Source organism: Sander lucioperca, chromosome 9, assembly GCF_008315115.2.
Source record: "Sander lucioperca isolate FBNREF2018 chromosome 9, SLUC_FBN_1.2, whole genome shotgun sequence".
In the NCBI taxonomy this organism is placed as follows: domain Eukaryota; kingdom Metazoa; phylum Chordata; class Actinopteri; order Perciformes; family Percidae; genus Sander; species Sander lucioperca.
In genome coordinates, this window is record NC_050181.1 from 4,259,557 (window position 1) to 4,281,774 (window position 22,218).

Consider the following 22,218-nt stretch of genomic DNA (forward strand, 5'->3'; position numbering starts at 1 on the left):
GTGTATGCTTTGGTGGTGTGTGTGTGTGTGTGTGTGAGGACAAGGAATGGTCACAGCCGATTGATAGCGCCATCTGCTGGTGAGAAGATCACAACAAAAGGTGCTGAAATTATATAAAAGGTAACCAAGGGATATGGGTTTTGTTGTAATGTTAGTGTTGCACTCGTCTTTTGTTCTTTCAACCTTTTTATCTTTTGTAAAGCACTTCCTGTTCATCCGGTTTAAAATGCACAAAAACATATTGTTTGTGTCGACCTTTAAGCTGATAACATACATGGATCCAAAATCAGCATTTTGACCTTTAACTACAGTAACAGATGTATTTGAAGTGACGACCAAAGGTTACATTTTTGGAGCATAAGAAAAATTTATAAATCAGGCACTTAGACATTTTCACATCTTCTCTCTACGCCAAATATTTGAAGCAACCACAGAAGCACAAAAACCAAACAGCATTTTATTCTTTTTAGTAGGTAGAAGAGGTGACGAATTATCTGCCGTTCATGGTGCTTATCAGCTGATGAAAGGTAACCAGTCTGACTTTTGTTTTACTGAAAGGCTTAACTTATTTAGTATTGATTCATTGAGCTGCCCTGCCACTTAAGTGATCATAGTATCAATCTTAAAGGTCCCATGACATGGTGCTCTTTTGAAATTTTCATGCCATGGGACCTTTAATTATAACTGTCCAGAATACATTACAGTGCTGACATTTTGAATTTCAGTTGTCTAAACTTAGAGAGACAAATATTTGTTGACTCCAGCTTCTCAAACATGATGACCTCCTGCTTTTCTTTTAGATCACTGTTAATTGAGTATCTTTGGATTTTGGACTGTTTGTTGGGTCCCAACAAACTAATTAAGACGTTGGGACTCTCAAGACTTTTCAACTTAGCTGACATTTAATATTTGATGATAAATTAAAAATGAAATAATTAGTTGCAGCTCAAGCGTATTAGTTTTCTACATGAAAATGATTCAATATTGAAAGATCTTTCATTCATAACTTGTTCAAGGAAACAAAACGTGATTAGTCACTGCACTAGGGCTGCAACTATTAATTGATCATTTATATTGTCCAGCCCTACTTTTAAACATTTACAAAAATGTTAATTTTTAACTAATAGTAATTGTTGCCATTTTCTCAATTAATTGATTCATAATTTTGCCTATGAAATGCCAGCAAATAGTAAAATCTGACTGTATTTCCAGAGTCTGAAACCCAAAGATATTTAGATTATATAAAACAGCAGCAAATCCTCAGAGAGGGTGGAACTAGAGATGTTCTACTTTTGCTTCACCACTAGTCGACTAAATTGAGTAATTGTTGCAGCTGTAAACTGCAGAACCATATATTGAGCTTAAAGTGACCAACAATAATACAGGAACAGGTTTAGAAACACTATTTTCACATACTTTTATTTCCACAGTTCTCCTCTAGCATTTTTTTTTTTTTTTTACATTATTATTTTTTTTTTTTTACATAAGAACAGACTGTTATGCACAGATATTGAAGCAGGGCAAAGGGGGTGAGGGAAAGAGACGAAAACCATACAAAATGGTGTCTACTCAAGCACAACAAAATCTATGTGTATAAAATTGTGTGGGTTGTTCCACTGTGGAGGCACCAACCACTACCTCAATTCTTTTTTTTTTTTTTTTTAAATAGATTAATAAAAATACAATCTTTTAAATGGACCTTTTAAAGTGGACTGCAAAATTAAAGATCTAGAGGCATGATGAGTGGATCAATAATGTAGGACAATGTGGATCAATGGTGCCACGCAGGAAGGGAGAAGTGGCCAGGTACAGAGGTGAAATTCCCTCCCAAAAAAAACAAAAAAAACAACTAATGTCTCTTTTAAAAATGGCACACAGCAACGAGTGCTGGCTACTTTTCACCATATACTTGTACACTCAACATGATCAACAACGGAACACATTGGGGGAGGAGAAAAAAAAAAAATATGAAAAAACAAAATCTTCCATACGTTCCCATTCACCTGCCTTCAAAAAAAATTGCTCTCCGTGCTGTAGTGCTTCCTTGTTAGACATGTTTTAGTGGAGAGAGAGCAAAGGGAAAGTAAATAGAGATGAAAGTATGAGTGAGTGAGTGAGTGAGAGTGTGTGTGTGTGTGTTTGAAAGGTGAGAGCAGCGTTGTGTGACAGTGGTAGGGATGGCTCCATGCTGAAACATGGCACACGGCCTGTTTTACACATACAGGTCTAGGTCTGTCTGCAGAACGTCATGTGGATCAGCAGAACTTCCTACAGTCTGCAGCCAAAAACACACCGACCTCGGCGTCCCGCTCCACACCGCCTTACTTGTCTCGCAGCAACTCCCGTTTAGGAAGCTGCGACTCATAAATACTCAATCTACGAATACCTAGCTAGAACATTTTTCACTCTTGCATAACACAGAGACCACATACACACATACAAACCACCTATGTGCATCTCAGTTGATGACTTCACAGTCCACTATGACCACACATCTCCCTTAGGTGGCGCTTCACCAGACTTCCAGAATTCTCCAGTTTCGAAGCAGCACAGGGAGGTAAACTGGAGGGCGATGTGGGGAAGAGGGGAAAAGGGACAGCCCTCCTGGAGTCACAGAGCTCGGGAATGTCGGTGTGCCTTCTGTTGTTTTTTTGTTTGTTTTTAAAAATCAGTGTATCGTTTCAAATCACAGATCCATTGATTAACCTGGCTGAGGTGGAGCAGGGCCCCCTTGTACTGAGGAACCAACATGGCCCTTTGCTTGAATCAGGGAGGCCAGTTTACCAACAGCCCCCCTCCCCACCAGCAGCACTGTGGTCTGCTTTGAGGCCCCTGGCGGTTTTCCTGCCTGCTGGCCTTCCTGCCAGGCGGCAGGTTAAGCGGTTATCTTGGACTTGGAGGATGGAGCCATGCACAGAGTGGCCTGTGGGATATGTGGAGAGAGCCTGGAGCTAGAGGCACCTGGGACCCTGTCATCTGTTGGCTGGAAAGTAGTTAGGGTCCAGATAGTTGTAGCCTGTGCTCTGCGGCAGGCAGTAGTCCCTGTCCAGAAAGGCGTCTGACTGGTGCACCGGTTCCAAGTGGTGGTTAGGCTTGTGGGTCTCTGTCTTGAACAAGCTAGAAGACGAGCAAGAAAAATAGGGAAAATGTTGTCAGTTACGCTGAGTAAAGCAGAGAAAACAGCAGGTAAACAATTTGACTTCAACTGGGCTGTGTATTCGAAATCGGACCATGTTTTTCTTTCTATGCCCCTTTTAAAAAGATATCACAGAGAACATGTTGAATTATTACAACAACTCAAAATATTTCAATTAAAATAAGTTAACAACAAACAAGACTTTATAGCAATATCAATATTGTGATAATTAGGGATGTCCCGAGCCGATCCTTAGTGCGTGATGTGGGCATATCTTAATGGATCCCTATCTGCTGATCCTCTCTTTACTCATCAAAAAAAAAAAAAAAAGAAAAAAAAAGAAATCGGTTTTAAGGTATATATCATCACTTCATCTGACCCCACTACCAGGTCTGCATGTAGTAATTTCATTCTCATGACAGGAGGTGGAGGATCTCACCAGTCGGAGCAGTTGGAGCAAAAATCGACCGAGTTGTCCTGCGGACAGTCCTGACAGTGCCACCGCACTCCCTGGATGGGATCCATGCCACAGACGTCACACTGCACAAAACAAACACACATCCAACATATTCAGAACAGTATAAAACCATTAAATGCCCGGAAAAAATGATTAATAATGGCCAGCAAACACTGATTTCTTTAGGGCAATAGCATTTCAATGTCTTGAATGTCAAGTTCTGTTTTCTCACAACACATCACAAATAAGGTAGTATTTCAGATAAGGAAATACTATAGTAACACTACAAAAGAATAGTACTAATAATGTAAAATGTCAATCAAGATGCAACTGCTGTACTCGGTTGCCATTTTTCAAGCTTGAAGATGTCACAAATATAAAAAACAACAATATATTGTTTTATTTTCACGCTGTAGCCAGAACCAACGTTGTTTTCTACTTTTTCCGAAGCTTTTTCTATTTTGGTTATGGGATATACAGTATAGTCCATTAACATCACACGCTGTCCTTTTTAAAAACACACTTAGTACAAGTTTTTGTACAAAAAACAAACATGCTACATACTCAAAAAACTGTTAGAATTGGTGTATAGTTTGCAAGTGGGACATAAACTTTGTCCCTGCTGAATTACAGTACAGTCCCTCTGACTAAGGATGTAATTTAATTAACCCTCATACAGTGAGGGCACAGTTATATGTAGTTATAGGTGTAAGGTTTGTTATAATGTAATGTAGTGTGTTGTACAGTGTGCAAAGATTTCACCTTGTAGCCTACGTGCAGCATCCCGGCCCTGTCCTCCTGGATCTCCTGGAGCGTCTGTTTTTTCAGTCGCTTCAGCTCTAAGAGCTCTTTGTACTCTGGCAAATTTCTCAACTCCACAGGTATAGCCTCCTCATCCTGAGTGTGAGGGCAGGAAAGCCAAACATACGCAAACGTGCACACACAGAAAGAAAGAGAGAGAGATGATGACTGATAGGCATCAGGACAAAACATCTCTACATGACACCAGGGATCCAATGCTGCCTCTATTGATCAATCTAATTTTAGCTGAAAGAGAACAACGTATCCATAAAACATCAGTCTAGTTGGAGGGGGGGCAGTAATGTTGTAGTAAGCAAAGACTGTCTTATGGCTGAAAATACATAAATGCAAACTGTTGTCTCCTTCGCAAAGACATATCTGCTAGCCTCCCCTTCTTAGGGAGTGGGGGAAAAAAATTCAGAAATGAAAAAAGTGGTAAAGTGCAACATTTTATTTTTGCACTTCCAGGTCTTAACAGGAAATGGCTTTATGAGAATCCTGCCAAGCTGCTGACACATTCGCCCTCAGCAGACTTTCATTCCTTGCTGCAAACTTTGCAGTAAAGGACAACCTGATGAAGAAAGAAATTATTTTGGCCCATGCTGGCAGCACCTTTGTGACTTTACTTTATACCAGCGGTGTCAGAGGTTTTGTTAATGCGCTGGTGGAGCCGGCAGCCTGTGTTCTCAGTAGGACGCAGCAACCCGGTTTTACTTAAAGGTTACTGCCATCAAAGGGAGAGGAAGAAAATGTCAGCGCTTGGGTAACGGTGAGCGCCAGGAGTCGTGCAAATCAAATGGAAAGAGAGGTGAGGCCCTGCTCTGATTTACCCGTTTTCAACAGTACTTGCTGCCCTGACTGTAGTGAGAAAAAAAAAGAGAAGGTACATACATGCATGATCAAGGGCCAAATGCCAAAGAGGGACAGTCTGTCATATGAAAGCAGATGTAAGTGACAGGTAGGGAGCAGCTGCTTACTTTGTCTCGTCTCAAATTGATTTAAACAGACTAATCAGATATAAAACAAGCTCATAACATGCAGCTTTTACCCGTCTTTATCTCACTGCCTACATACGAAGGAGAGGGTAAGACTGAACGTTGAGAGAGAAAAGGGAATGTGAGCTAGTGATAGGCTTAATTAAGCAGCAGTCTGCTCTGTGACACAAAAACAGTCAGGGGAATAGTATCAGTTACAAGATAATCTCCCAGGACAAATAAATGGGAGTTGGATGTGTGAAAAAAAATATACAAAGAAATAAAGAAAAAGCATTGCGGCTCTCAGTTGTTAGTGTTCTGTGATGAGCCAGAGGACTGACCGAGTCATCAGCAGAGGGGTCCTGCACGCTGCTGTAATACGGCGAGCGCTCATCATCTTCATCCATGTAGACCGGAGGCTCATAGGAGGTCAGGAAAGTAGAGGGCCGGTACAGGTGCTTGTTGAGGTGGTGCTGCCTCTTACTGGTTGCCTGGGGAACAACGGGTACAGTTACAAGAGCAGGCAGTTTTCAACATGTACAATTACAGTATGTCATTTCTTAGAAGTCAATACAATAGCAACAACAAATAGTTAAAAATGATAACATTTTTGCAGAAGTTAAAAATAGGGCTGGGCAATATAAATCAATATATGAAAAAGCATACTTATCAATATTGATATTTTGTGTGGCAAAAGTATGCAGAATTAGATATGATATAATGACACCAATGCTCAATACAATGTTCGACTCTTATGTCTTATAGCTGTCAAAATTCTTCACACATGTTGAACAAAAACTTTAATAACAGATTTGGTTAAAATGGCTATTGTATGTTATAACCAGTGATTCTGCTAAATGATGACAATATTTTGAGCCCAACAAATATATTGGCTTAGCCGATATCATCAGCTGTTTTTATCTTATAATGGCTTTATGGGTTATCAGCATATCAGCATATGTTAGCTGATAGGTGACTAGACATTGCAGTAAAGACAAGTTTCATTTTCTAGGTACATATCTTGGTCACAATTTATATCCAGTAATGATCAAGCTCTACACAATATCATGGTTTCATTCCATTTAAAGTCAAAATACAACAATATTGACTTAATTGCTCAGCCCTTGCTTAAGGACTCTTAATATTAATAAAGAAAAACATTTGTTTAAATGACATTAGTAACGCAGTATGTTTAAGGGGTTTGGTAAAGAGTTACCTTTTTATTGTACATGCACAGGTTGGGTGTTCTTCCAGGCACAGGGATACCAGCTTTTGTCAGTTTGATGAAGTACTTCTGAACCCTACTGGCAACCTGGAATGTTTTAACAGGAAAATGGCTGTGTTAATGATTTCCAACTGAGGAACAGCTGCTTGAAGTAATTGAGGTCACGCAAATATATAATCCAGGTACTTGCGGGGGCCTTTTAGTACTGCAAAGTATACACTTAATACAAATTAACAGTCTGTTTCCATAGTACAAGCACACCGATTTATCAATATCAGGACATGCTACAGTAATAAACACAAGTAGACAGCAGTACCACCGGTTCAAAGACTTCTGAAAATATGTTGTTTAGCTGGCAACATACACAATTACAAGCCAAGTCAGGTTTAGGTCATCTTGAAGTTTGTTGCTTTTTTGAGATGAACTCTTTCTGCAAGTTTTACTAGCAAAAAGTTGTTTTTTCTTTCACAAGCGCAAATAAGACAAATATTATGAACTAAACAGGTAATAAGTGTGGATCAAACAAGCTAGGGCTGTACCAAATACTGTTTTTTGAGCTTCGATGCTTTTCAACAGTGAATATTCAAAGCTTCGGTGGCGAGAGCAGCAGCGGAGTAAACCAACATTTCCGACCGCACCTGAAGGCAACTTAATTTAACAAAAAAACACAAAGAAAAGAGACGAAGCAAGAGACAAAGCGATTGCTTTGTTGTTGCATGAAACAGTCACCTGTTGTTACACAAACTCCTGGGCAGCTCAGTGCTCGTTTCGTTGTTTTTTTTTTTACCTTCATAGTGTTTACAACTTTTTTGTAGCAGCGATAGAGGCAGTGATGTTCCCTGAACTGTAACGTTATGGGACTGGCACGCCGTGATACGGACTGACGAGTCTGATCTCCGGTTACATAATTGTCCACCACAGGTTGCTGTCGGTGTCCTGCGTTTTTGCGAGACTGTCTGACGAGTGACGACCGACGCAGTGTGTTAATGAAAGCTCAGCCAGCGCCTCACCGTATTGTCATTATGCCAGCCGTAACGTTACTATCTTTACCTTTATCAAGTAGCCTAACGACACCAAGCTGCTACAGTATAACCACACAGTACTCTACAAACATTAGACTGCTTGCTTGTAGCGGACATTTAGCTAGCAGTTTAATCCCTCCAAAAGACCACGGTGAATTTCAGCCTGCATGCACTTAAAAAAAAAAAAAAAAAAAAAAAAGGATTATTTTCGAATCCCAATCCATTGAAGGAATATTCGGATCCAGCCCTAAAACAAGCATGTATCTTTTCAGTTAATCCAAGCTCTCTTTGTCACCTGTTTTGCTGTTCGATTGCCGAGTTCATCAGCAATCTTCTGCCATCTTCTGGACTCGACTTCCTCCGGAGGGAACTTAACAAGAAGCTGCTCCAGTTTTTTCTATTAAAAAGAGACAAAACAACAGGTGAAAAACATGTAAGGATTACAAACAACTTTACTGCATATATGATGATACGCAGCATCAGTACATTGTTGTTTAATGTATCCAATATGATTTTATCAGAAACCAGATATGAAATATTTGGGTAGCTTAAATATTACACATCTGGGTAGCTTCTAAAAAATGTCACAAATTGATAATCCGTTTTCCAGACTAGAACCCTTTGTATTTCAGATATTTAATAATAAATTAACCCTTTGAACTCTGCAATAGAAATGGTCCACTAGTGCCTACGTTGGTGTTTTTGCTCATTTCTTTGAGCATCTTCAAATGCTTCATATCCCTAAAATCAGTACAACCTAAGATAGAAGAAGAAAAGGTAATGCAAATCAATGAACCATAATAATTAATAAAAGTATTGAAATTGTGTCATAAATAATGTGTGTTTTCATCAAATTTGACTAAATAAACACACAAAATCATCATTTGGATCAAAACGTATTGATCCAAAAGATTTCTAAATGGAAAAACATGCACAAAATATTTCTTTTTTTGAACTACGAACATGTTTTAGTTTTTCGAGATATACTCGTTTTAATAGCATAATGTAAATGCGTTTTGATAGCTTCATCTACAATAGGGACGTCACATAACGTGATGACGTCATCATGAGCATACAGCGTGATGACGGGAAAGACTCAAGTATTCGGTTTCTGCTGAAAAAGAATAAATGCTCTAGCTGTAATGGCTTTTATTTTACATTGTTTTATACACAATCACGTTAACAACGATCTCCAGGGAAGATCAGGGAAGATCAGAGGGAAATACTCTGTCGCCACCGCTAGTTATCAGCCTGCTTTGGACCGGACGTCACATAAGGTATTCCTCGTACAATAAATAAATAATAAATATCAAATAACGTGATGACGTCATCGCGAGCGTACAACGTAATGGTGCGTAATGGAGCTAAAAATAAAAAAGAATGCTCTAGCTGTTGTGGTTTTTCATTTACAGTGTTTTATACAGGATCATGTTATTAACGACGGCCGCCGATGGGAGGTCTGTTCTCTAAGGGTTAAGATTCCTTTTTTAAATTCAAAGTGAAATGGTGTATAAATAAAATTAGATCTGAAACATCTTACACACTTGCTACCTACCTGTTCCTCCACAGTCCACAGCTGGTTAAATGTGTCAGACTTGTTTGGGTGACAAATCCTCCCCCTGATCATCTGTCAAGAAAACATGAGTAACAGCCATGTTAAAATATACAAAAATAATAGCACTCCAGCATTTAAAAGATCTGTGCGTATGAACTGCCTGGCACACTGAATCCCTCAGTTTGACAGACAAAGCCCGGCTGTCAGATGAGACTCGAGATGTCATTCGGAAGACGCAGAAAAACAGCAACACTTTTGACTGACAAACAAAATCCTGTTAGAGTGTAACCCAAGAGAATGCAAATGAGTCTGCACAATATAAACAGGGAGAGCAACAGAAATAATCAAGTTGTGTGCTCAGTGCAAAACGCTTGGCACCGTCTAATCCCAACAATCAAAGGTGAAACCTTAGTGCCCATACAATGTGGGAAAAGACACGCACACATAAGGGGTCAAGATAAGATGTAATCAGAGGTGTGGGAGAGACGGGCTTTCCACAGATACCATCTATTGTGCTCACATGTGCTGCATGCTTAACTCTGCCGAGGAGTAAGGATGGGGTAGATGAGGTTGGAGGAGGCCTATGCACGTAAATTGGTAATAACCTGATGATTCGTAGGCCGCCCTGCAAGAGATTGGTGACTCACCAGCTATAGTTAGGAACAGATATAGCTGCATCTGCACTAATAATATTTTGAGAGACAATCATAGCAGCTGTGTGTGTGTGTGTGTGTGTTTATTTAGGTGAGAGCCATACCTGCGTTTGGCTGCCATTCTCTGGAGCGTCACTAGTGGGCAGAGAGGAGTACATGGTGGAGGATTCGCCTTCCTTCTTGGGCTCCACGGGACTTTTTGGTCGAGCAGGCAAACCTGAAGGAAGGAAATGAGCAGAATTTGTCATTTTAAATGGCAGAAGAATCTCTGGTGTTTATTTGATTTTTTTTTTTTTTTTTAAACACCAAGATAAAGAAAATGTATATGTGCCTTGGTCGAAGATCAGCTTTAGCTGCCTGGTTTTGCGTTTCTTGTCACAGAACTCTCTCTCAAAGTCACCGAGGCCTGAGGTGTACTGCTCCCATCCGACATCAGGGAGCTGGACGACTCGTTGAGGACATGGCAAGCCCAAATTAACCTGAGGGTCACAAAAGCCAGGGGTTACAACACACTAACAAATTAACTCATAACTTCCATAAACCATACTGCAACAAAAGCAGATATGCGATAGATAACGTATGAGAAACAAATACTGTAAAACTAAATTGCTTTACATAATTCAATTTATCGCATATTACTGTCATTTTTGAATTTTACAAATAGCTCCTTCAACAGGGGGTTTCTAGTTATTCCTATATCTACATTCAAGAGACAGGATGGCCAACTATGTGCTGTGGAGGGCCTCCATCTTCATACTGAGCTTTACTAATCACCACATGATTTCACATCCTCAATTTCTTAAAAATAATAAAAAATAGCATTCTCTAACAAATATTAAACATATGTTAAAGGGGTGATAGAATGCAAAACCGATTTTACCTTGTCATAGTTGAATAACGACAGTTCGGTGGGTAAATAGGACACACATAGAAGCTCAAAATCCCATTGATACCCCTATCCTCTGCAAATCTCACATTTTGAAACTGCCGCTGAAATCAACAAAGCTGGATCCTGACGTCAGGATCCCAAAACCATCAATCAATCAAGTCTTTGTCACGCCCCAACATTTGCATAGGCTACACCACTGACCTGAGGTCAGCTTAGTCTTTTAAATCTAGCTAGGTCATGCAGATCTCCAGAGGTCCGCTATTTAATTACTAAATTCACTTCTGAGACTTTTTTATGCGAGAAATCAACTATGTAGAGGTCAAATATGGGCCGTTTTACGAAAATTGATGGCTAATTGCAAAATTTGTCCGACTGTGTGTCGCAGTTCAGCAGGAGCTCAGCAGGCTACGTGATAGTGGCCCGGTGCTGCCTCGCCGCCCGGCGTGTCCAACTTCATAGACTCGCTGTGAGCTAGCTGGATCTCCGTCACGAAGGGAAGCCCGCCACGCTCCATACCCGCACAAAGTCACCGGTTACTGGACTACAAAATGCCGAGGCCCTGATGGAGCTCCAGGGCCTGCAGCTAGCCGCGATCTTTACCCATAGGAATGAAGGGACAGTAGCAGCTAACGAAATCCCTAATGGTCACAAAAATGCATTAAATTGAAATCGGACACCATAGTTAGCTTTATAAGACCTTGGGGTACATGTTGTATAAGTGAAGTGACGAATTTCAAACTGTAAATATAGCTACTCTAGTTATGCCGGCAGCTGCCAGCCAGCCAGCTCCGCGGAGCCCCGAGCCCGAGAAACGGTGACTTTCACTGGGTATGGAGGTTCAGGCTGCCGCTTTCTCGTCAGACTGTGTGGAGCTCCTAAAGTCCGACATGTCTTACCAAATTTGCAATTAGCCATCAATTTTCGTAAAACGGCCCATATTTGAGCTTTATGTAGTTGATTTCTCGCTTAAAAAAGTCTCAGAAGTGAATTTAATAACGAAATAGCCCGACAAACAACGTATAACTTTGCAGTGTCTGAAATATGAGACCTGCTGTCTCGTCTCCAGTGTGTTTCTATGGGGTTCGCTCAAACCAATCAGCGCGCAGCTCATCTGAATATTCATGAGCATACCATATTTGGAAGAAAAGCTCTTGTTCTAAATAGAGCCATATTCACAGGGTAGTTAAGGGTCTAATAAAATAGCATTCTGGAAATTTTCAGCCCAACCAATGTTACATACCCTATTAGGAGACCTTAAGGAACAGTGTAAAATACCCTATATAATCATTCTATCACCCCTTTAATGAGTAAACAGTGATATTTTTAAGCTTTAACACCTGCAGCAGGTGTTCTGATTGTATTTAGTATTTACATTTACCTGACTGCACAAACGTATGAATTAATTAGCCTTGATATTTTATTGAGTAAGCAGTCAAAATGATCTCAAGTAGAAAAAAGGTAGGGAGTGTGCACATCCTGACCCAGTTGTGAACAGGTGCAAAACCAAATCTGAGTCATACAGTAGACAAGGAGAAGTAGTCTGCACACAGAATTTTACAAGCTCCCAAATATTTATTCAAGCAACGTTTCAACCAGCAAGGTATTCCTCAGGCAACAACCCAAGAAACAAGCTCTTGCATGTCTCAGAGAGGCGTTGATGCACAGTGCATGACTACATATCCATTTAGAACATTTTGTACAACTCATGTGCATTAGTTGTTTGATGCACACATTAAAACATACACTGACTGGCTCCTTGACACCTGTACAGTCTAATGCAGTCCAATACAACAGCCCTGGCATAACATCTATCTTTGCAGATGCATCATAAAAGACTTTATGTATGAACAGTTGTATTGGATTAAATTACTGTACAGGTTTACCTAATAAAGTGGACACCAAATGTAGTTCAAACACAGCACAAAATAACCGCTTTTATACGTATATGATTTTCAGTTTATCAAGGACACACGTTTGTATGTTTGTTACCCGTTTCTGCAGCTGCTCCACAAAGCTGATGGGATCGCCGAGTGCCTCCCTCTGGTGACACGCCAACGTCTCCAGGTCTAGGATGGCCTGTGTGCGCTGGGCCTCGAGAACACCGATGGTCTGCAGAAGCCTCTGATAACTGACAGGGAGGGAAGCGAGGTTAGACAGGGAGGGACTGCTTACAACCGGACACTTGCAATGCTGCAGTGCATCAAACTTTTAGACCCCAGACCATAAATAATTCAACCATTAGGCTGAGAACCTAAATACTTGCACAAGACATGAACCATTTTCCAATCCTTTCAACTTAAATTTACAAGTTACTCAAAATTATGCATCTCAAACCAGCTGCTTGGCCAAAAAACAAACAGCTTTAGAGTTACTTAGAGTTTACTTTTCTAGTGTAGCCAATCAAGAACAGCAGAGGGTAAATTAAATGTTCAAACGGTAAGAGAAAATGCACTTAAACCACTGAATCACTTTTCTTATCTGCAAGTGTGCACATCACTCAGATTTCGCAGAAATATCAAAACCTTTGCATGACAAACACTTGGGTTTCGCAGTGCTTGAGGAGCCTTCCACACTACAAGTCTGACCTTTCCACTCACACCCTCTAGAGCAACAGAAGAGCTGCAAACTGAGCTGTCAATGACTAAGTGTGGTACTGACTCAGAGGCCCTACAGTGCGAGAGCAGGAGGACTTGACAGGAATGTGACAGCATCCTACATATATGGCTATAACCTAATGCAAGTGCTCAGTGAAGCAGAGTGTATCAATCTCTCCTAACAGGACAAGAATAAAAATCAATGCAGAGGACACAATTTATCTATCAGCTGTCGGTGGTTTGAAAATCCTACAAGCAAAACATTCATACAAGTCAACTGTATGTTTAACCTCATATCCCTTCATTAGTTACATGCACCATGCTTTTACACAATGTGGAGCTCTGTTGACCTTGTACAGCACCAGCGAGTGCTGTGCTTCAAAGCAAACTGTAAATCGGTCTCTGCAGCAGTGGCACCAAAACATACTACTGCACATTTCCTGTGATTCTGATTGAAATGTAGGGGCGTTGCAAAAGAAAGCAGCAAGGATGCTGCCTTCCTCAGATGAGCAGATGATCTGTGCATTAATCGGTTCAAGGGAAATGAGGAGGACTTGGCTCTGCTTCACAGCTCTCGGGACTCATGCCAGGTGTCCAGGGACAAACCTGGTGTACCATTGCCACCTACTGGGCCTGAGGTCCACTGACAAACCAAGACAATAGTGTTGCTATGTTAATGCCTGATAATCAAGGATTGGGGTTTGCTTTTTGAATTATTTACATGATAAAAGGTAGAGGCAACCGTGTCAAAATAGATAAAGCTTTAAAAAAAAAAAAAAAGATGTTCTTTATACACATCATCAATCATGTCTGTGTCAATTCTCCATATTCAGCAACCGTAAAATGCCTAGTCATGCTTCCCTAAAAATGACTCCTCACTGCCATTGATCTGAGCCTTCAAAAATACTCCTTACTCAGCACAACCTAAAACTTGGCATGTACAGAAACTTGATCGAATTACCTGGCAATACAAGAGCAGCGAAATCTTACTCTAAAGCCATTCTCTGAACTCGAAATATTCACCTATACTGATGTCAAAGCCAAAGGGACCTCAGCCGATGATGTCTCTAAGCCCCTTCAGCCCTCTGCCCCGTCTCCAGCTGACCTGCCATGGTGCAGTTAGCATAGCCTGACTGAGCGCAGCATGGGACATGTCCACCAACATAAACATCCTGTCTTGTTTGACAAGTAACAAGACAACTAGGAACAAAGCTCAACGCTGAAATGTCCTTTTTCTCTAAAAACAACTCATCTTACTGAAATAAAAAAAGAGAATGGAGGCAATCAGCAGAGTAATTTTAACATCCAATCTCAGTGGGCTTTGGAAAGCTGAGAATTGGCAGCTAATTCACACAATCACAGTACCAGATTGAAGGTGGAAATTAGATGCTCAAACTTGAATAAATAAAATAAGAACGCTGAAAGTTTCACCTCTTAAGGCCTATAACAGTTATTTAAATTAAACGAAAGAGGAGAAAAAAAGCTCATAAAACGTATTCAACCTGTGAGGACGGGTCACAACACACAACTACTGATGTAGCGCAAGTAATAAAAACACAAGCATAGTCAATAATGATTTGGACACAATAAGACAGATTATTCTAGGTATTTAAGATAAGACTAAACCGAAAAATCCTCAAGGTTATATGTTAAGCACTTTCAAAATATTCTTAGCACATACAAATTCTCATAAACTCAAATGCGTCTCTGGTTCATTCAAAACCAAAGAGCAGAAGTAACGCAATGATCACAGAATACAATGATTAACATGTGTGAGGGATACATCAACAAAAGATGAGGAAAATCCCAGGGGAGCTCCCACATACTCTTTGTTGTGTTTAAGAGCCAGGTGGTCTGACTCAAAGTAATACACGTCTGGCTCCTCCTCTTCCTCTTCCTCCTCCTCCTGCTCATCCTCCTCCTCCTCCTCCTCTGCAGCCTGGCTTCGTGTCAGCTCCTTGCTTCGCTCAGCCTCTTTGGCCTCCACAGCCACACTGTCCTCACCACCTGCCCTGTCTACAGGATCCACGGAGAACGGCTCCTCACAGGAGGGGCCAACACAATCTGAGGGAGCAGGTTCCTCCAACGCAGGGCAGTCCTCCTCCAACCCAACCACCACCTCCCCCTCTTCCCTCAAGGGACCATTGTCTCTGGGAGGAGAGTTGAGCTTGGAGGAGGGGGCCTTGCCACCAGTGGCAACCCGCCTGGGTGAAGTCCGCAGGGTGTATCTGTGTTCGTAGAGCTCTGTGAAAGAGGGGGATATTGAGGGGTTGCACCCTAGCTCTGTGGGGGAGGGGGTTGTTGCTAGTGGGGGTGTAGTTTCTCCTGAGTTGCTGTTGTTGTTGATTGGACTACTGTACATGTTGGTGATGGTGGAGGAGGTGGAGGCAGCAGCTTCATGCAATGGTGTCAGCGGCCGGCCATTGGTGTCATTCTCAATCTCCGTCACCTGCTCCTCGTGGGCCAGACACAACGGGTCGCCCACCACGTCCACCTCCACCTCCTGCTCCTTGGCCACTATCAACTCAGGGACAGGATCCTCTGGAACAGCCTCAAATGTCGGTGCAGATGAGGCTGGCGATTGCCCTGAGCCAGAGACCTCCATCTGCACAGGGACAGAGTTTCTACAAGGCACAGCGGGGTCAGGGGATGAGGGAGCCCCCGTCTGACTACCGTTGAGCAGCGTCGGACAGTTGGTGGCAGAGGTGGGGTTTGCACTAATCTCGTCAGTGAGTGTGCTAGGTTCCTCTGCTTTATTGTCTCTGAGTCCATTAGAGGTTTTGTGAGCATTCGGGGGCTGAGCTGCCCCGTCACACTCCGCATGACCATCCCCTGCCTTCTCCCCTGTCAGATCACCTTCCTCTTTACTGTGTACAGGTGAGGCAGGAGCTGTGTTAGCAGAGTTTTGGCTGGGAAATTCTTCACAACTGTTGTCCTTGCTAGGCTCTGGGACAGAGACTAGACTTTCAGATTTCAGAGGCTCAGGGTCCTCCTCGTGTCCCTGAGACTCTCCAGAGCGGGAGCCCCGTCTGGCCCTTTTGATTTGAGGACAGACATCTCGCGTCCCCTTCCCTCTATCACAGTTCTCTGACTTCTCAGAATTTATGTCTTTTTCTAAACAGGACACACCCCGCTTTCTGGAGCTGGTCCATTGCTCCGCCTCAGCTGGAGAAGCATTTGAGTCGGTTACTTTTCCCTGCAACAAGGCCTGGTGCTGGCCATCCTGCTGAGTGTCCTGCTTTGTATCATGCTTTGTGTCCTGTTTGGTGTCCTGCTTCGACTCCTTGCCGTCCTGCTTCGACTCCTGCTTGCCCTCTTGCTTAGATTCCTGCTTGGCGTCCTGTTTCGACTCCTGCTTCTTCTTGGGCGAGCGGGCCCTTGGTAGCGGAGGCACAGAGTTCTCCTCCGGCTGGGCGATGCTGCGGTTCCTGAGGGTTCGGCCACAAAAGTTCTCATCCAATCCATTGAGCCCCACTGACGACCTTGTGACGCGTGAGGAACGGGACGCGGCCATACTACGGCGGGTGCCTACAGTCTCCTCATCCTGGTGCTCTCTCCTCTGCAGCAGAATGCGGGCACCTGCAAACCACACACAGACAGATACATGCACTTCATTAAGTCAAAATAATCACTGAAAACTGCAAACCTTTACAGCTCAATTGTTACATCATAGCACTACCTTTGCAACATCTATACGTTTGATGCATGAACGGTAACCTTGAGGTGTTTCAAACAAAAGCATTCACCAAAAGGCCTTTGTTAAATACCGCTCGGGTCATATCTCAGCTCACACCAGAGGGGTATTGACTTCTCCTGTCATTGTAGCTAAGCAACACTTTCTGTCCACAGGCAAAACTAGATGTCTTATCACCGGTCAGTACAAGGGAAATACATTAAAAAGGTTGAAGATCTTAAACTGGCAGAGGACAAAACAGGAAACAATCTTGCCTAAATGACCAATCACAGTCTCTTTCAACACTTCACAAATGTTACAGCTTTAAGACTCATCTGTATGTGCCTGGTAACTCCAGAGATTAAAGTGACAACAGCGTAGCAAGCATTTTAAGTAATGAAAAGCCACTAAAGCTGCCAAGCAAATGAAATGGGTGAACTGCATTTGCATTAAAACCAAAAATCAAATGTGTGTGTGTGTGTAGGTTTCATTCAGGGCATATATATATTTCCTCCCTGCAGAGATTACTGCCCATTCCGTCACACAAAGAATACATAGGGTTTACTGGTTGACTGATTTCTGACACAGAAGATACACTGTAATTCTTACACCCAATTCAGCAGAGATAACACCGCGGTTTGTCATCACACTGTAGGCTGTTTATCTCTTTATAACAGGTGTGCCAGAGGAGCAACAGGCTGCAATCCTTCCACAACTTATCAGAACGTACAAAAATTGAAATGCTCCCACAACAACAATCCTACACAAGGCTTACCGGCTTAGAGTGTGGACAACCATAGGAAGTTAATTGTCATGTCCTAAACCTCTCTCTGACACAATTTAAGGCACAACAAAGCATTCCCAAACTCGCTCTGTGTCTGAAGTATCCTGCAGATGAAGTACATGACTGTGCATTTGAACAGAAATCCTGCCTTACACTGTGAAATGGAAAATGAACACAAGCCAAATCCACAAACTAATAAGTAGTCAATCTTGGATATATTATATATTAAATAATCAATTTCACAGATAGCCTTTGTGCAATCACAATTAAAATGTAATATAGGTCAGACAATTCATCATAAGTTCACTATCACTATAATTTTACTCATGGAAACACCTTTACTCTACTCACATGTATCTCACTCACATTAAGGTTGTTATTGAGGAAAACATAACTTGATTAACAGAGCTCTCATCAACATATATATACAGCCTATACCGGGTTCTCTCAGTATTTTGATTCTGGCCTTGGCATAAAGGTCATGGAGTGAAGCGGATACAAACCAACATATCAAAACTAGTAAGTAGTGACTAAAAACAAAATAGCAAAGTAGCTTTCACATTACAAATAACTCATCAAGTGATAGAGATGACATTAAGCTTGGGACACTCATCAATAAACAGTCGCTCAATTTTCCAGACGCTAACTCTACAATCAAACAACTCATTACAGTGGGTAAATTGGTGACTGTAAACCTAATCATCTAGTCATATCCAAGGTATGAGTCACTACAGTAGTAATAGTTGATTTAATGAAAGTAGGGTGAAATGTTTAGATTATATTGGGTGGATATAAAAAGCCCTGCCCTGGTTAGAATAGGCAGGCAGGCAGGCAGGCACACACACACACACACACACACACACACACACACACACACACACACACACACACACACACACACACACACACACACACACACACACACACACACACACACACACACACACACACACACACACACACACACACACACACACACACACACACACTACATCTAACAACAGAGGACAATAAAAACATGACCTGGTAATGGCCATACTAAAATGACATTCCGGGAAGGTGATCTCACTTGGTGTCCTTTTGCAGAAGATGAGACAGTCATAGCATCCCGTTGTATAGAATTTTTGAATCAATTAGCAGTGTGGACATGGTGCTCATCTACATTAATTCCAAGTACATCAAATCTTTCTTCTTTTTTTTAAAGAGCTCCTTGTTGCCTTTCCTGGGACAATTCCTCCTTTTTCCTGCACTGTGCTAGCACAGCAACATCAAAGCCAGAGGCTACCCTGGCTGCAAAATACATTTTGATAATATTCCTTGAGGGAGATAACATAATAGTCACCTGGAACAAGCACCACCACATGCACATATTACTCACACTTCACTAAAGACTCCAGCTGAGAAAGCTAATGTGATTTGTCCATGCATAAAATAAGTGACAGAAAAAGAAAACAGAGAGAGGGAGCAGGTTTTTGAGACTGAGCACTCACTCTTCAACTCAAATCAACAAACCTAATTAAGCCTGCTCATCTAACCTGCTCTAAAAAAAAACTAATGACTACTTCATAATGATTAGGGTTAGCTTAGCTGAATAACTATATGAAACATTTGCTCACACATCCTTGTCCCAATAATTAACACATTGTTGGCACAGCTGACAAAGCCTCAATTAATGTCTAATGCAGCCTTCAGGTGCCTGTTGGAATATTAGACTAAGTTTTGTGCCCATGAAAGAATATAAAGCAAGTTGTGATTATTTTGAAAAGCTGACTATCCTAAGTATAGCCTAAATTAATGTAAAACGCGTCCAGAAGAGGTGTAATGTCAGGAATGTTGTAAAATAAAGAAAGTACAAGTAGTTAGACAGTGTGGTAGCTCGCTTATTTTCCAGTCCACACTGTTACCATGTAAACACACAAGAATGTTGTTTTTAAGGAACCAATCATTAACAAACTTTAAATAACAGGGGTCTCCTTGGCCGTGGTGTGTAGTAAAGCACCAAACCATAACTCCCAGCATAGCATATACACTGAACAATAAAATAGATATTATTTAGGCCAGGTGTTCCAAATCTGGGAATGATTATTCTGAGGGGTTAAAATTGTATTAAAAGGAAAGAAGAGAAAAATTGTTTCACAAAATGATGTTGATTATTTCTGACTTTTCTTCAGTTTTTATTTTTTCCTCATGAAATACTGTATACTTTCAACTCGTGAGGACCCTAAAAAGTGCTTCAAAAAGGAAAAAAATCTGATACAGATGAAGCACTCTTTGAACATCTATAACTCATGTCAACAATAAGGCCATAATGTCTGATGAGGGGTCACAAGTAGACATTGCTTTGTTGTTTTGAACTGCTTCGACCACAGACCAGCATTTGATTTGTGCTCTCTCTCTCTACTGTTAGTGGACATGTATGTCATATGACATATATGACAGTAATGACAGAAATGTCATATTTTTGTGTCTAATATAAACACTGTGATAACTTCTTTTGAATAAAATACAAGCAAGCTTAAAACTACCCCTGCTTTTTCAAGGAACATCTCAGCACACCAGGTCCCAGTAAACCCTACGGGTAATTATTTATCATTTTGCAGTAGAAAGGTTTGAGCAAGTTAATTAGTCTTAACACAATATACTGTCATGTATAGCCACTGACAAGGCTGTAAAATAACAACTAATGCTCACAGACAGCAATTTAACCATACATGTTGAACATGCCAAAGCCTGAATGTTATTAGTCAGTGCACCTACTTAAACAGGACCCATGTGTGATTGTAATTCTCAATCAAACCACTTCCTGTTCTTCACTAAAGCGCGTGTTTGGTTGTGAAGTTATGTTAACACGTGCTGATTACATTACTATTATCATGACAGACCAGGACTTACACATGGGTCTTCTGACATCATAAACATTAGTTTTATCGAGTGCTGTAAACTCCAGCTATAGCTACATAAACACACCTTCCAAGCTAGCTACGTGTGAATGCTATTGTTGGCAAACCAGCTAAGATAGCTAAAGCCCGAGTTTAGAGTGAGACATTTGTTTTATGATAAACAAACAAGCTTTGTGCTGCTTTACCGTCGAGTTGGACAGTTCATCTCTGTTGCTGACCAACACTTCCACAAGGCCTACTGGCAACAAAAAATCCACGAAGTGGTGTTGGTATACATACCGTGGAGAATCGCTCAAATCCCAACATCCCAGCTCATGAGCTGCCGCGACAAAGTTGGATGCAGTTAAACTAACGTTAGCGACTAGACTAGACAACGTATCAGCTGCACATGCCACCAGTTAAGTTAACAATAGTCTGCAGCAGGTGGACTCTAAAGTTCAGGATTAAAACTCCAACCACACGTTTAGACAAAACAACAAACCAGTTGGTCCATGAAGCTGGCGAGCATGCTACATGTTAGCATGGACCAACTTCCAAGCGAACGTTACTTGACCTAGCTAGCTTGCTGTTTAGCAAACTAAGTTACCGTTAGCTCTCGGGGCTCATGTTAAATATAAAACATTAACGCGTAAGACACCAAACTGCAGACTGTTGCGCCCGTGAAATTCATATATTATCTTACACGCTTCCTATGACACCCAACGAACAAGTACACTACTCCAATCTAAAAGCCAATTTTCTTTCTTTTTTTCGTGAACGACTAATGTTAGTTAGCTAGCTAAGTTGGCTAACGTTACCTCCGCTAGTTTTTCCTATTAACTGCATCGTGCAGAAAGGAATCGTGGCGCCTCTAGTAGCGTTACTAACATCGGGTACATGCTAGCTAAACTAGCTCGACAACTGTACAGTTACTAAGTCAAACCAGTAATACATTAAGGGAATCGCTACTAACATTGTGTTTCGCCGAGGTTTACATTTAAACTGATACGCACAGATAGAAGCGGCATGGTCACCAACCAAGCGGTATAACAGCAGTCAGTAACCAGTTAGCAGCTGCCGCTGCATCCTAGTATTAGCTAGCCAAGCTAGCTAATTGTTCCGAGCATAACTTTGCCGATGTATTTGTGTACTGCCAACAGTGCTGCTCATAGACATTTTTGGTGGGCTAGTAAATTCAGTTTTTGTCATTTACTGTACTACAAACAACGCACTGAAGGCACACTTCTAAATAGCGTTTGTAGCTCAAGAATTACACATACCTCACTTCCGTAAATTTGCTGCACGTTCGGCCGCAGCCATGTTTTCAATCCAGTCAACTAGCGTTAGCCGGGGTGTGTGAGCCGACTCAAACGCGCTCGTCAAAATGCAACACTATACTGTACATTTTTGCCCCTGCCAAGAGTGCAATCGGTCACACACTCTTCGGGGTCACCTCGATTTATTGAGGACTTTATTGACACTTTTAATGATGGACAATAACCAGCGTCATTTACTTTTCTTTTCTAATTTACCTCGTTTCTCATCTAAAAACCACTCTACCTACTGTAGCAGAAAT

General features: G+C 41.5%; 1 protein-coding gene across 4 annotated transcripts; it reads right to left on the reverse strand.

Moving 5' to 3' along the window:
- Positions 1-1,403: 1,403 nt before the first annotated feature.
- zzz3 (zinc finger, ZZ-type containing 3) lies at positions 1,404-22,166 on the reverse strand. 4 transcript variants are annotated; one of them, XM_036005320.1, is made up of 13 exons: positions 21,923-22,166; positions 15,231-16,885; positions 15,133-15,200; positions 12,702-12,840; positions 10,155-10,302; positions 9,928-10,040; positions 9,171-9,242; positions 7,911-8,012; positions 6,585-6,680; positions 5,710-5,859; positions 4,356-4,490; positions 3,576-3,676; positions 1,404-3,117 (listed from the first exon to the last, which is right to left on the reverse strand). In XM_036005320.1, the coding sequence occupies exons 2-13, from the start codon at positions 16,818-16,820 to the stop codon at positions 2,973-2,975; spliced, it is 2,859 nt and encodes a 952-aa protein (XP_035861213.1). In that variant the 5' UTR covers positions 16,821-16,885; positions 21,923-22,166; the 3' UTR covers positions 1,404-2,972. The 4 variants fall into 4 exon arrangements, with proteins under 4 accessions (XP_035861213.1, XP_031150212.1, XP_035861212.1 ...); XM_031294352.2 differs by having other exon boundaries at positions 15,133-16,885; XM_036005319.1 differs by lacking the exon at positions 21,923-22,166 and adding an exon at positions 20,943-21,774 and having other exon boundaries at positions 15,133-16,885.
- Positions 22,167-22,218: the final 52 nt, after the last annotated feature.